Source organism: Lemur catta, chromosome 1, assembly GCF_020740605.2.
Source record: "Lemur catta isolate mLemCat1 chromosome 1, mLemCat1.pri, whole genome shotgun sequence".
Lineage (NCBI taxonomy): Eukaryota > Metazoa > Chordata > Mammalia > Primates > Lemuridae > Lemur > Lemur catta.
This window is the reverse complement of record NC_059128.1, coordinates 225,072,652-225,088,406: the sequence shown is the minus strand read 5'-3', so window position 1 is coordinate 225,088,406 and position 15,755 is coordinate 225,072,652. Positions and strand designations below refer to the sequence as shown.

At 39.7% G+C, this 15,755-nt stretch overlaps 1 protein-coding gene across 2 annotated transcripts in view; it reads right to left on the bottom strand.

Moving 5' to 3' along the window:
• GSK3B (glycogen synthase kinase 3 beta) overlaps positions 1 to 13,087 on the bottom strand; it is a 187,530-nt gene extending 174,443 nt beyond the window's left edge. For both annotated transcript variants that reach the window (XM_045540187.1, XM_045540188.1), the window contains exon 1: positions 12,664 to 13,087. In XM_045540187.1, the coding sequence (XP_045396143.1) occupies positions 12,664 to 12,751 (88 nt within the window). In that variant the 5' untranslated portion in view covers positions 12,752 to 13,087. The remainder of the gene's footprint in view (positions 1 to 12,663) is intronic.
• Between the last annotated feature and the right edge of the window lie 2,668 nt (positions 13,088 to 15,755).

Genomic DNA, 15,755 nt, shown 5'->3' with positions numbered 1-15,755 from the left:
GTGACCTGGAAACTCTTTATTATACCACTAGTATTCACCATACCACCATGACAAACTACCTTCAACTTAAATATGTCACCCACTTTGCAGGAAATACAAAGGTGAGTAAAATACTTTTTTGTCATATTGAACTTAATGATCTCCCAGGGAGAGACAAGTTAACCAGAATACAAGAAAGAATATAAAAAGGGTCACAGAGAGTGCTATAGCAGTTATACGCAAGTGAATTTCATGCCTTGTGGTTAAGCATGAATGACAAACTAGTTGAGGTGGCATCTGAGACTCTGAAAGCTGGGCAGGTCTTTGATACATCAAGGAAAGACAGCATATGACAAAGAACATGTGGACCAATAAATTCCATCAAGACCAGGGCAATCATGGCAATGACAACATCTAACAAGCATACCAGTAAAAATTTCAATATATATTTTAACGGTTTTACTAAAATATGGGGAGAAAAAAATCATTGCCCCCTATAGTAAGTACCTTTCTAAAGAACATAAAAATTTCTCAACTTCCTTTAATGTGAAATAAAATTTCAAAATAAACTGTAAACATGACTAAAAACAAAACAATGGTACAAATCAGTGAAGTGTTTTTAAACCACATACACCTTTTCCATTACTTGAAAACAATTAAAATAATTCCTCAACAAAATTCCAAACTTGCACTGTCCAACACAATAACCACTAGCAATATGTGACTACTGAGCACTTGAAATGTGACTACTCCAAATTAGCATATTCTGTGTCAAATACTCACCAGGTTATGAAGATTTAGTACCCAAAAAAATGAATATAAATGTCTCATTAACAATTTTTGGGCCGGGCGCGGTGGCTCACGCCTGTAATCCTAGCACTCTGGGAGGCCGAGGTGGGTGGATTGCTCGAGGTCAGGAGTTCGAGACTAGCCTGAGCAAGAGTGAGACCCCGTCTCTACTAAAAATAAAAATAAATTATATGGCCAACTAAAAATATATATACAAAAAATTAGCCAGGCATGGTGGCGCATGTCTGTAGTCCCAGCTACTCGGGAGGCTGAGGCAGGAGGATCGCTTAAGCCCAGGAGTTTGAGGTTGCTGTGAGCTAGGCTGACGCCACGGCACTCACTCTAGCCCGGGCAACAGAGTGAGACTCTGTCTCAAAAAAAAAAAAAAAAAACAAAAAAAAAAAAACAATTTTTGTACTGATTACATGGTGAAATAATAGTTTGGATATACTACATTAAATAAAATATATTATTAAAATTAATTTCACCTGTCTTTTGACTTTGTTAATGTGACTCATAGAAAATTTAAAATTATATAAGTAACTCATATTTATGGTTTATATTTCTACTGAACAGCACTAGTCTAAACAATTGCTTAATATTTTTCAGATTTTTGTACTTGCTTCATGCTGGCATGGTAATCACTTGATCACAATGATACAAAGTAACCTCTGAACAGCTATTTCTCAGGTCTTGATACTGAAAAGGTTAAGATACCTGCCAAAAAAAGTGTGTCAGTTTCTTAAATGCCCATTGAGAGCAAATATGGGGGGGGGGGGTACTGATAACTTTTCCAGATACATTTGCCACACATTAATACTTTGGGCATTGTTAGCTAATGTCACAAGATTCTATTAGATAAGAACTACTCAGTGATACAAATACATGGGATCCAGGAAATAAAAGAGTCAATCTTGAAGAGTAATGAAAGAAATCAGAGGATGATAGCTATACAATGGGCCTGGAGAACAACCAGGTCAGATCCCAGCAGTAGGATGGGAGCTCTAGGAAAAAGGACACTCCAAGAAAAGGAGGTAGGGGGCACATAGGAATCCACAGAATGTCTGATACAATGATACATTTGGGGGGAAAAAATTGAGATAATGATCATTTCAAATAGTACCAGAAAAAGAAGATGGCAACAATGAAACCTGAAAAACTTAAAAGCAAAGGAAATGTGATTGTCACTTTAGAAACAGTTTCATAGCTCCTTACATGTTAAATATGGAGGTACCATATGATACAAAAAAATCCACTCCTAGGTATATACCCAAAAGATCTGAAAACATGTCCACACAAAAACTTGTGCACAAATGTACATGACAGGAATTATTCATACTAACCAAAAAAGCAGAAACAACCCAATGTCCATCAACTAATGAATGGATAAACAAATACTGGCATTCCCATACAATGAAATATTATTCAGCAATAAAAAGGAATGAAGTACTAATACCTACTACAATATGGAAGAACCTGGAAGATACTATGCTAAGTAAAAGAAGCCAGTCATAAATGGCTAGTAATATGAAATGTCCAAAATAGGCAAATCTATAGAAACAGAGAATAGATTAGTGGTTGCCTAGAGCTAGGGGGAAGAGGAAGATGGGGAAAGAATGCTAATGAATACAAGCTTTCTTTTTGGAGTGACAAAAGTATCCTAAAGTTAGACTGTAGTAGGCCGGGTGCCATGGTTCACACCTGTAATCTTAGCACTCTGAGAGACCAAGGCAGGAGGATTGCTTGAGCTGAGGAGTTCAAGATCTGCCTGAGCAAGAGCAACATCCCATCTCTATTAAAAATAGAAAAATTAGCTGGGCGTCATGGTGTGTGCCTGTAGTCCCAGCTACTCGGGAGGCTGAGGTAGGAGGATTGCTTGAACTCAGAAGTTTGAGGTCGCTGTGAGCTAGGCTGACACCACGGCACTTCACTCAGGGTAAGGGAGTGAGACTGTCTCAAAAAAAAAAAAAAAAACTGTAGTGATGCTTACACAACTCTGTGAATACCTGTATAATAAAAACTACTAAACTGTACACATTAAATAAATAAATTTTATGATATGTGAATTATATCTTAATAAAGTTGTTTTTAAAAGGAATGTGATCATCGTATACTGCTTGCTTAGAATATTGTTCCATGTCTAGATACTGAGAATAATTTAAATAACTTAAATAAATTAGTTTAAAAATAATGGTATATTGGGGGGGATGGGTGTATGCCTACATGATGAATGCATTGCGCACTGTCTGGGGAATGGTCATGCTTGAAGGTGCTGACTCGGGGAGTGGTTGGGGGAGGGGATGGAGGTATGACTACATGGTGAGTGCCAGGCGCACTGTCTGGAGAATGGACACGCCTGAGGTTCTGACTCAGGGGGATGGGTGGGACACGGACAATGTATATAACCTGAGCTTTTGTACCCCCATGAAGAGCTGAAATAAAAAAAATAATAATAATGGTATAGTTATATTAGCATGAAAGCAAAAGGGAAATAGGTATGACATTAAATGATACCTACCAAAATGAGAAGACAAAAAAATAGTATCTAAAATTTTAAGAAATAAAAAGTATACTAATTAAAAATATGACAAAAACTACTAGAGGAAAAACTATCATCATCAAAGTTGCTTCTGAGAACCAAGACTGGGGGACAAGAAGTTCCATCATAAGCCTTTGTGTACTATTTGCATTCCTTAAATCATATGAATATGTTACTTTAAAAAAGTAATAATTTTTTTCAAAAAGACTAAGGAGTGCTTGGTTTAGGAGCAGAATGAAACCATGCGCTCTTAAAGAGGTAAAAGGCACAGGCTTCCTTGACATTGACGTACTCTGCGCCTCTGATCTCTCAAGAGAACAGGTTTTCTCATTAAAGATATTAGGAAACTAAAAAGGTAAAGGGAAAAATATTAATATATTATCCTTTGTCTCTTTCTTTACCATGAAATAAACATCTATTTTAAATGTGCTATTAAGTGTTCAATGGTTAAGACTATTAACATTTTACTTCTACTTGCCAAAGGAGGAGTCCTGTCACCTTTGCACTTATTTCACAAAGATATACAGATTCAGTAATTTACTAGGTTGAAAAATAGCAATTTTCTAGAGTTATTGATTTAAATTTCATTTTAATTCTAACACTTTTTCTGCTAAAGCTAGAATTAATTTAGGTCCACATACACAAAATGCAAGTCCATGATAGAAAGGAACATAAGAAACCGTAATGCTGGCTATCTCCAGGAAAGGGAACTGGCAGTTGCAGAGCAGGGGAGAAGGAAGACTTCACAGAACACCTTTAAAATTTTGAACCATGTGAGTAAATTATACTTTTTAAATTTAAAGCAAACTATGTAAATAACATAAACATGCAATTATCTGGCATGTAGCAACCAATTCGTAATTATTGTGGTTATTACCATATATTATGTAGATATGATATAGTATTGCTCTTATATATACATATTATATATTATTAAAACTCCACCAACTTGAAAGCTTTCCCCTTTCCTTCAAAATTTAAATAACGTATAGAATATGAAAGCTCCTGGCAGGCATGGTGGCTCACATCTGTAATCCCAGCACTTTGGGAAGCCAAGGTGAGAGGATAGCTTGAAGCCAGAAGTTTAAGACCAGCCTGGACAATATATGGAGACCCCCCCTTCTCTACAAAAAATTTAAAAAAAAAAATTAGCAGTGCATGGTGGCACACACCTGTAGTACATGGGAGGCTAAGACAGGATGATTGCTTGAGCCCAGGAGTTTGAGGTTGCAGTGAGCTGTGATCACGCCACAGCACTCCAGCCTGGGCCAACAAAGCAAGACTCTCTCTAAAAAAATAAAAAGAATTAAAACAAGAAGGAAAGGAAGGGGAGGGGAGGGGAGGAAGAGAAGAAAGAAAGAGAGACAGGGAGGGAGGGGAAGGGAGGGAGGGAAAGGAAAGGAAAGAGGGAAGGAAGGAAAGGAAAGGAAGGAAAGAAGCTCTGAAATTCCAATAGGACAGCAAATATCCCTGTAATACTATCAGTCTGATGCCAAGCATAACTGCAGCACCTCCAACTCTTCAGGTGCTTCCTCCACAAACTCAAAAGTCAAGCATTAGCAATGTATCTGACTCAGCTCAGTAACTTCAACACAAGTCATGAAGAAAGTGATTAGTCAATTAAAAAGAATTAAATGATCTTATGGACTAAGGAGAAGTGGAGGGTGTCAAATTTAATCAAGACAGGTTAGACCTCCTTAGAAAGAAATCTAAACCACACAACCTTTTTGTTACATTAGACAATTGAGCCCCTAAGAATTTCTTAGACCGCCAAAAGAAGGAAAAGCACTTTGCCACGATCACCCTTTTTCCTCAGCACAATTAAGATACCCACCTTTTCAATTCTCATTACACAGGCTATAAGTGTATTTGGTAAAGTTACTTTCTGCACAGCTATTCATAATTCATAAGAAAGCATTCCATAAACAGAGGAGATCAAAATCCAAACAGCAATTCCCTATATACCAAGAAGGAAAAAAAAAAATAAGACAACAAACCTTAAATCAGATAAAACTCTGCAGCTGAGTAATAATGTAGATGGACAATGGAAGAAAGAGTTGAGTTGGTGCAAGGGTTCTGGGTTACTAAGCTGATTTAACATTGTCTTCCCCAACAACCATGCTTGACTAGCTTTAAAAAAAAAAGGGTTAGAAACAATACCCTAGGCTAACACACTAAAGACTTTAGTACCCTTATACATATCACTGAAATCCAACTAGAGGTTGATCAATCAGACAGAGATGACCCCAGTTCTCTTCCTCCTCACTTCAGTGACCAGCAAATTACATGTCTGGTGTAAAGAGAAGTTAATGCAGAACCCCAGCTCTCCAGAAAAAACTTTCCTGCCTCTTGCCCCTTTAAAAGAGAGTTAAGTTAGTATAATTTCTCTAGGTGAACATTCTGAACAGTTATCACAGAGTGATTTCCCCTGGAGCTATCTGAGCTTGCACTAAAGTAATCCCAATATGCTTGTTTCCCTGTATTCTTTTCAGTAGTGTAACACTTAACATCAATATCCATCCATTCCCTTCTAATTTGTGGTTTAAAAAAGAAAACCAGACAACTGAGTAAATTAGACAATGTGTTAAATAATAATAAAGAACTATTAATAAAAGCCTGAAGACCAACCTATGAGAGCAAAGTGTATGCTCCATTTGTTCATGGATATCAGCTGTTCAGGAGCTGTTTTCATTTATTTCCTGATTGTCAACTACCAACCAATTCCAAAAAGGTGAGGTTCCAAATAACCCAATTCTACACTGATGCACAGCTGTTATTCTTTGGGGAACTAAAAGGGGGGAAGTGAGTCACAGTTCCAAACATAACAATGTTCAATATATACTTAACTGGTTATATATATAATAAAAATATACTTTCATGAAGTTTAATGTCAAATTTTACAAGGAGGGTAAAACACCTTCCACAACCCATAGGAAGAGAGGTGAAGTGAATTAATAATCCTTAATTATGGCTAATTTAGAGAATAACATTCTAATATTACCTGGGGATATAAATATATCAGATTTATTTATGAACAGTCAGTAATGTTCAATAGAAACCAATGCTCTGATTGAACATTAAACAACAGAAGAAAAAAAACCACGTATTACTTTTCTTCTTGTGCTGGTATAAGCCCTAATATTTTCATTTTCAATGTCTGTCTTGATAAGTTTTCCCTGACATCTTAAAAGAACTGAGGAGTATTCAGATAACTATAAATGGCTAAGTATTATATTTGCTAAGAGGCATGACTGAAACTAATTTCAAAGACGTACTAATGACAAAAGTCTTACACAATCATTACTAAATTATCAATTAAAGATGAGCCTAAAAGCAAAAGGCACTTTATCTCTGAAATCTAAATGTTAAGGTAATAGCAATCCATTCTATATAACATATACAAAAAAGAACAAGGGCTCTGAAATCATAATGCCTGGATTTAAATCCTGGCTGAACAACTTTCTGGCCAGGTTATCTTGAACAAGTTACTTCATATCTCTGAATCTCATTTACCTCATCTTTAAAGTGGGGATAATAGTATTAGCTACTTATTAGTGTTGTTATAATGATTAAAATGATAGTTTATGTGAAGAATTTGGCACAGTGATTAGTACATAGCAAACATTCACTTACTATTTATGGCCACTTTCTAGTATAGCAACCTGTTAATTTTTACCTTCTTAGCTAAGCCAAGGATTATGCCATGATACAATTAATGGTAATGAAAAAATGGCATTTTAATGTTACTATGTTGTACCAATGTTTCTAATATTTTTCTTGCCTACCTACTACCTTCTGGCTTTAGGGCATGCCTATTCAATCCTAAGCCTGTAAATTCATCTAAGTTACATAACCACCTAAAATACAAGTTTCTAGAAAAATAGTTCTTCCTTCCTCAGAAATGCTTACTTTTTATTACTAAATTGATGTGAAAGGACAATCAGGAAATTAACAACTCCAGTCCATGCTATTAAGCCTAAGTTAGGGTTCAGCTTTGTGCTGTTCTTAGCCATGGTACCCTGGAAACAAAAAGAAAAGCTGGTTTGGCAAAATTTAAGAAAAATACATCATTACCTCAAAGTGATCAAACCAAAAATGCTAAGAAAACTATTCAACACCAAAATACAAGATTTCCTCATTTACAAAACTGGAACTTGCACACCCTTTGAAAGTAAACCTTTCTCCCCAAAATATAAGCACAAGTGAGAAGGGGGATTGTATACTAAGAACCGGTATCTACAAAGTTGTGTCTTCATACCTGGTACCAGACCAAATACCCTACAGACACAAGTATATATTGGAGTAATTTACTGAATGTCCATTATATGCTGATTATTAGCTCACTTTTTGAAAAACACTAAAATAAAAACTTAGTAAATAAAATAAATACTCCTTTATTTTTAAATTTAAAGATAGGAAGATTGTGAGAAAACAAATTGTTCTCCTTTAAGTCCACTCTCAGTTTTTCCTTGCTGTTCTGCTCACACAGATCTTTATATAAATATACATTCCTATACCACACTTAACAAATTTCAGAAACAATTTGTATAACCAAGGACAATTTATATAACCCAAAATAGGAGCAAAGACTGCAATATCTACTATAAAACCTACGAACCATGAAAATGCCTTAATTCTTGAAAGCATGCAAAATTTTCCCTTCACCACCACCCCCAAAAAACCAGCTAGAAAATGATGCTAAACATTCCAACAAATTCATTTATACCTGGTGATTATGTTCTTAGAACAATATCCGGGGAATCAGGTTGGTCCTGTCAGCACCAGCACTCCTGTCACGCCCACGTGCTCTGCCCCTCCATTCTCCACTGTAGGGTGGAGCATCACAAGAGACACCACAGTCTCACATCCTGCCCATCCTCATCCCTCTCTTAAACCCCTTGAGTCTTATTGAAAAGTATGGAACTGTGGCACAGGGTCAACATATGCATGCTTCACAGCCTTCTCTACGCATAAAGTGCACACAAAAATAGATCTCCCCCAATCTCGGAATCTGCTGCTGGCACTTAAAAAATTTCTGGATTTCCCACGCTTGCTGTTTCTCCAAAATATTATCTCACACCTGCAGCACAAGTCCAATATAAGGGACTGACAGCATATGGTCCAGTACTGATTTTCAGCTGCACTTTGCTGGTGAAATGAGAAAATGTCACCTCATTTTCTAAATGCTGTTCCCAATCAGCCATAAATTGATTTGTGAATCTCTGAGTTCCCTTGAAGTTTTTTCCTTCTGCCTGTGACTTACTGTCATTTCACAATTAGCATTCTACAGGTACATGCAAGAAAAAATCGTGTAATTCTTATATGAACATCATAAGTACTTTAACAACTCTGGGCAAATCTGGTTGGGAAATGAATGAAAATAATGTTCTGGTTTTCTGTCTCACACATGAGCTCTTTTCCAAGGATAATCAAGAAACTGGCTAAATTCCAATAATCTAATTTTTAAACATCACAAAGAGATTAAACTTCCTTGGGGAATTACAGGGACTTTAAGTTGGTACATGCTGTTTGGTTTTAATCACTACACTACTTAATACTGCAGAATAATATGTAGCTACTATTAATTACTCTCTTCACTAATAAAAATTTTGATCTAAAATATTTTATATGAGTAAACTTAAATGATATTCATTGACTTATTTTCATCTCCCCAAATCTTATATTTAAGCATTGAACCTAGCCACTTAGCTAATTTTCTCCAGTAGCATACCAAAAAGATTACTGTATTTTAACCAAAGTTGCCACAGATAGTCTTTCCTTATTTTCTCTATTCTGAGTAAATTATCATGTAATTCTAAAGAAGGAACTGCATAGTTATTAACATTTATTTAACAACATGTAAACCTGGATGTGAACAAAAAGGAAACATCACTTTGATCACATAAAGTAAAAAGAAGCATTTCAAATATACTGATTTAAACTTGAGGTAAATGCCTTAACTCAACAAAAAAAGGCAAAAAAAGAAATACTCATTATAAAATCAGCTCTTAATTTCTGCTGGAGTCTTCACAAAGTAAAACCTCTTATATTATCATTATTATTTTAAATAAGAAGTTTTACCCAGAATAATCATTACTTATGAAAAACAAGTTTTAAGCATGTACCAAAGAGTCAATTAAAGGCTATCTATGTGAAATATCTAAAATGTTTAAGTAACAGTTTAGCCCAAAAAGTATTTTTATTGTTTTCAAATAAACTACCATGCAACTATTATAATTATTATAAAATTATTTTATTTTAGGACTTTAATGAAAAGTATTGAAATAAAAACCCTTAGTTTACTCCTCCCAAATATAAATCCATTATTTTTATTTGGAGAAAAATTAGAAACTATGCAATTAATAAAATGGAAAGTCAAATATCATTGCCAGTAACTAACTGCTATGTACTGAATTTCAAGGGAACCTATTGTATATTAAATTTTTAAAAAGTGAACTCATCTACCCTCTCATCTCAGCACTTTCTCAATTTTCCCATTACAATTAACAATATAACTCAGCGGTCAAGTCTTCCAGACCAATAACATCAGAATTTATTTTTAACTCCTGACTCCTTCACAAATATTCCCCCCCTCAGTCCAATCCGAAATCCTGCCAGTTCTTCAATCACACTGTCTCTCAAATCTGTTCCTTTCATCCCATCTTCACATTTTACTTTATTTCCCCATGATACACATTATATGCTACTAACTCCCTAAAAGGGCTTTAACATCTCTCCACTCTAATCCAGCAAGTCAGCTGCGAAAATCATCTTTAAATATCTAGTTCAGCAACCTACAGTAAATCCAGATATCTTTTGATTCTCAACCAAACTTTTGTAGAACCCCTTTGCCCTCAATCAGCTAAACTTCCCATATTTCTCAAATTCCGTTTTTTCTTATTTTCCTATTTAGGCCCTTTAATTCAGATTTACCAAGTTGTTTGTTGCCTCTCACACAATACTCACCATCTCTGTACCTCTGTACATTCCTTCCACCTAGAATCTTTCATGCTTCTCCATCTTTTCAGCCTCCTTTTTAACACCAGTGTTAAAACACCTTCTCTGTGGGAAGGCCTTCCTCTCCAACCCATTGGTCTCACCCCTTTATTCTTTGTCCCTCTGAACAAAGGATTCAATCTGTATTTTATAATCCTTCAGTCATCATGCTACTGTTTTAATATTTTTTTCCCATAGCTCACCTCTACAACTGAATGATAAGCTTTTGAGATCTATTTCTTATGTGACTGTTTTGAACAGGGGTCCCTTAGAACACTAGTACCCTAGCAAATGCTTAAGGACTCCCCTTTCTTTTAAATGTCTTTAAAGTCAAGGTAGTTAAAAATACATAATTAGCATTAAACTCCAATATTTCAAATGTTAAGTTGATGTACATGGTAATAGAAAATTAAACATTTTAATCTATATACAAGAGTTACTACATCCTCAGTCAACATGTATACTATCAAGAATTGAGTCATTTTCGAAGAAAATCCTGGAAACAAAATGAAAGTTCCAAAATTTAGCATTCTAATCTAGCATTATAGGTCTCTGAAATAAATCTAATAAATCAATTACTTAAAACTGATTTTGAGTGGTTTTTAAACTATATTACCAAGATGTAAAACATACAAACACTCCAGTACCACAAGAGGCTCTTCAGTAGCTATTATAAGATTTGCTTCATCATAGCTGAAAATTACCCCAGAATTTTAAAGTATTCCTTTCAAATGACCCCATGAAGTGCTTAGAAAGTGTAACCCTTCCCTGAAAGATGCATAATCAGCTTCCCTCTTCACATACCCTGCATTCTCCACTAGCTAGTCACCAAAAATTTTTTTAACTTTCAAAAATAATCTCCTATTCAGCTATTACCTTGGACTACCCTATTTCAGGCAAGTTCCAAAAGCTAACATGAATTGAAATCCTGAGTTCAATTAAAGTGATTATTTTATGTTGCTTAAAGATCTAATCAATTTCATATAACAACATATATGCTTGGTTTTCATTAGTGGTGTTTTTAATCTCAGTTCTTCACTTCTCTCAATTCTCCTAGGCAACAAAATAGTTTGTCTTCACTCTCACCATGCCCCTTTCTCAGAGAATAAGGAAACAACATAGATATTTTTGTCAAATTCTGGAAGTACATTCAAATAAGCTGTCATTAAATATCACATAAACATTTCCACAAACAGAGATACACTGGAACATTAGATACTTAGTATACCAAACACCTCAAGAACGCACTTTTCAGCACAAATTCAGGACAAGAATACATCTAGCAACAACCCTGAACACAGCCCAAATATTCCTATTTCCAGGGCCACAGCCTTCTGCAAAAGCTGGGATGGAAAGGACTAAACCCATATTCTCATAGCTGAATGTCTTATCTAAATGTGACTAAAACTAAAGCAAAAGTATTTTAAATAGTCCTAAAAAGGAACCCCCTCTACTCTAGAACATTTAACAAGTAATGAATGCAATGGCATCCCAAAATTGAACTTAAATGACAATGAGTCAGTGACAATTAACATTATACTCAGTATTTGGCACGATGACAATACAAACCTCAATCAAAACTTGGACCTACTTCCAAGTTACCTTTTGATTAAACATAAATTATATGGTGGCAGATTGGTAATGTCAAAACAGGAAGGTTAAGAGATAACACATCAAACCACTTATCCAATTGAAGACAATGCATTTAGAGATGCTACTGCTGCTGCTGGATATTTATCGGCTCCCGGACCCTCGTAAAGGGAGAAATCAATGCTCACCTCCACATGTGAATGCTGGTTTACTGAGCAAGTTCATCCCCAGATTAAGAAAAAAATATTTTGTATAGTCACACAAGCAAGAAAGAAATGTTAGAAGGGTGGCACATTTAATGTCTCTATTAAGTATACTAAACTATGATAGCCCCTGAAACTCGAGCTAACTAAAATATTCTCCCTCATTCCAAAAGACATACTCTGCAAATGTACATAATGGTTTATCAATCAAGTCCTGTTCTCTTCATTCTAAATACTTTTCATCCACTGTCTTAACGTGGAAACACTCAAGCACTTGATAAAGCTGACTACCAACAGCAAAAAAAGTATAAGAAATAAGTTTCAAATCGAATCATCCAAATAAAAATCATATTCTCTCAATTCAAGGTTAATGAGACTGGGGGAGGGGGTATGAGAGCGAAAAGAGGGAGCTGCCTCATCCTTGACTGAAGACAGGTTTTGCCCTTTTCTATTACCTCTGACTGACTGCTATATCAGGAGGTCTAATGCTTTAAAATCCTGGTATTTCGAGGTTTCTAATTATAAGGGTGAGGTGGAGAAAAGGTGTAAAATAAAATCAATACTCACTGCTAACTTTCATGCTGCCAAAAGCCGAAGGCTGCTGCACTGGCTTGCAGCTCTCCGCAAAGGAGGTGGTTCTGGGCCGCCCTGACATGATCACTCTCTTCCCGAATCACCTTTTCCTTCCTCCTTTTCTTCCTTTTGTCTTATGTTGGGGTGTTAGGTTAATGGTAAATGAAGCATTAAGTTCTCCCACAACAAAAAAAGAAAAGAAAAAGACTTCGTCCTCTTGGCTTTCACTCCTTTTGTATACTATGAAAAAAAAAATGAGCGATGTATTTCTCCTTCAAGACAGATCTGTACGGATATTTAACATATAGATGATTTGGGGATGGAGAAAAATACAATTCTTTCCCCTCCCTTTCGTGGGAAGAGAGAAAGGGGGAGGGGGAATCCTAAAAAATATATATCACGTTAAACGGGGGGACAAATACTTGATTGAAAATAAGTACTTTGAATATTATATTTTCCTCGGGGATTTTTTTCCGAGTCAATGAAGAAGGGAAGAGGCGGAAGGATCACGAGTCTCACGCTTGAAGAGAAAGGGGGATGGGAATGAGGGAGGGAGAGGGAGGGGGTAGCTCCGAGATGCGACGGGAAACGCTGCGGCTCCGGCAGCCGCGGGATCCGGCGGGGCCCGGAGAACCGGAGGGCGACGGAGTCGCTCGTCAGTCAGAGGGTGGCGGTGGCGGTGGCGGCGGCTCCTCTCCTCATTGCGCCAGGAGCAGCTGCAGGCGGTGGCTGGATCCAGCGGCCATGGCGGCGGCGGTGGCGGAGGCAGCTTCCTTCAGACCCCAGGCAGCGGCTCCTCAACTGCTCCCCACACGCCGGGGACATGGGAACCCGGCAACCGCTTCCGTCCCTCGGGGCCCTCTCCCCCGCCCACGGCACCAGCGCGGCCGGCCTCCCGCCCCTCGCCTCTGCTCGGTGCCCGCTCAGGAAGTGTCCGCGCTTTGCCCCCAGCCAGGAGCCCTGTCAGCGGCTGCGGGGCCGGCTCCTCCTCGTTTCCTTCCTTCCTTCCTTTGTCACTCGGCCCGGGCGGCGGCGGCGGCGGCGGTGGCGGCACAAGCCCGCATTCGCCGGGGTCAGGGACTGCTCTGTGTGAGGAGCGCCGTCTGCGCAGCCGCCTGGCGCTTCCCCACTCCCCCTCCCCCCTCCTACTCGTCCTCCGCCTCCTTCCTCCCCCACCCAGCCTTACACCGCCCAGCGCCCCGCCACCCGCGTAACAGGCCTCTGAGAATCGCCGGCCGAGCCCAGCGCCCGCCCGCTTCGGCTGGGGAGCCGAAGCCCAAACGGAGCCAATCACTGACGTCGCTTTTTTTCCCGGCTCCTCCCGGAAAAAGCCGATCGGCCTGAGAAACCAATTAGAAAGTGTTACTGGGAAACCACGCCCAAAGAGCGGAAAATGCCGAAGGTAGACGAACGGAAAGAAGGTGAATTCGCCTTGTTCTGTGGCTGGCTGGAGGAGAAATTCGACAATGGCAACAGTGGCCAATCAGAGTCGCCGTCCCTCACGAAAAAGCCTGAAGAGTTAAGGACGGTGAAACCAGGAGTCGCTGGTGAAACTACACGGCAGGGCGCCGCGGCCGCTTTGTAATTGGCTAGACAACTCCGCTGGGAGTGTACCTCCCTCGGTGATTGGTGAAGGGAAGGGGGCTTCCGAGGACAGTCTGCCAGTCAGGACTTCTCCTCCCTAGCCAAGGTGGGGAGAAGGAGAAAGCGAAGGGAGGGCGCCTATAAAGCGCCGTCTCATTGGCTTGAAGCTCAGGAATTGGAGTAGAGGCAAAAGGAAAGGGAGGGAGGCCGAAACTCGTAGCGGTGGCCAATCGGCACTGCCTGCTGTCCAATCGCAAGACCTATCTGCAGTGTGATTGGCCTCCGGCCTCCAGTCCCAGGAGCGGGGAGAAGCTCGAGTGGCATCGTGGCGGATGGTCTGACGGGCTCGCCCGCGGCTGCTTCCAGCTGGTGTGGAAACTGCAGATAGGGAGCACGGGCCCTCCGCGCAGCCGGTCCGAAACTGTTGCGGTCGCGGGGGCAGGGCGCTGAGTGCTCAAGCGAGCAGAGGGTGTAGGAGCTCTCCCCATCCAAGAGAGGTTTTCGGCGGGGCGCGGCTAATTCTGTGCGCCCAAGGCTCCCCTCAGCCCGGGATCGCGCGTCCGGGTATCGGCCTCTTCCCCGGAAGGGCCAGATGGACCAAGGGGGCCTCCCCAGCCGAGTACAAGCTCTCAGACGCTAAAGTGGGAACAAAGCTTGCAGAGAGGCAGCGCCTCGGGGCGTCCGCGCCACGCCCAGCCGCGGGGCCCTTTCGTAGAGTGAGGCCCACCGAGCTTGGTGCGCGCGGCCAGGCCGGGCCTCTGGAAACGCCCCTGAGAAATGAGCTCATGCTGGATGCGCGCGCTCCTTGGGCGCGACCGCCCAGCGCTAAACGAGCCCCGAAAGCAGGTGAGGGGAAATGCGGTCAGGCCGGATATCCTGAAGCCTCCGAGGAAACGGGGAGTCAGAATAGCCCATGGTAGCTTTGGGTCTTTTGGAAGTAGGATGATCTATAAAAGTGTTTGATTAGGTTTCACCCGTAGGCCAGTATCCATTGTTATACCAGAGAACCAATTCCTTTGGTCTGCCGAGAACAGTGAGGTATGGCTACGTCAGGGTAGCAGAGAAAGTAGAATGGACAGTTGCCATCCTGATTGTAATCCTCTGGTGCCTGTAATTTCTACCTACAAAGTCATCTCTTTATCTTAAGATGCTGTCTCCACAAAGCACATGTAAAAGTACCCATATTTGATCAGATTACCTAGCTATTGCTTGGAAAAATTGGTGAGGGACTTGGGACAAAACAAAGTAAGCTTTGATGGGAGACAGAAAAGGTTTAGATAGGATTTTGCAGACTCAAATGTCTACAGAAGCCAGACAAAGCAAATGAGTGACACTGGCCTAGCGTTAAGACAATGGGGAATGATAGGGAATATAGCAAATTGGAATATCCATGCCATAACTAAAGGGAGCAGCTGCTCATCTCTACCAGATTTTTGCCTTCAGGAATGTGGCACCAGTGTTCTGAAATAGTCTTCCTCTCTCCACCCCCGACCCCAAGAAAC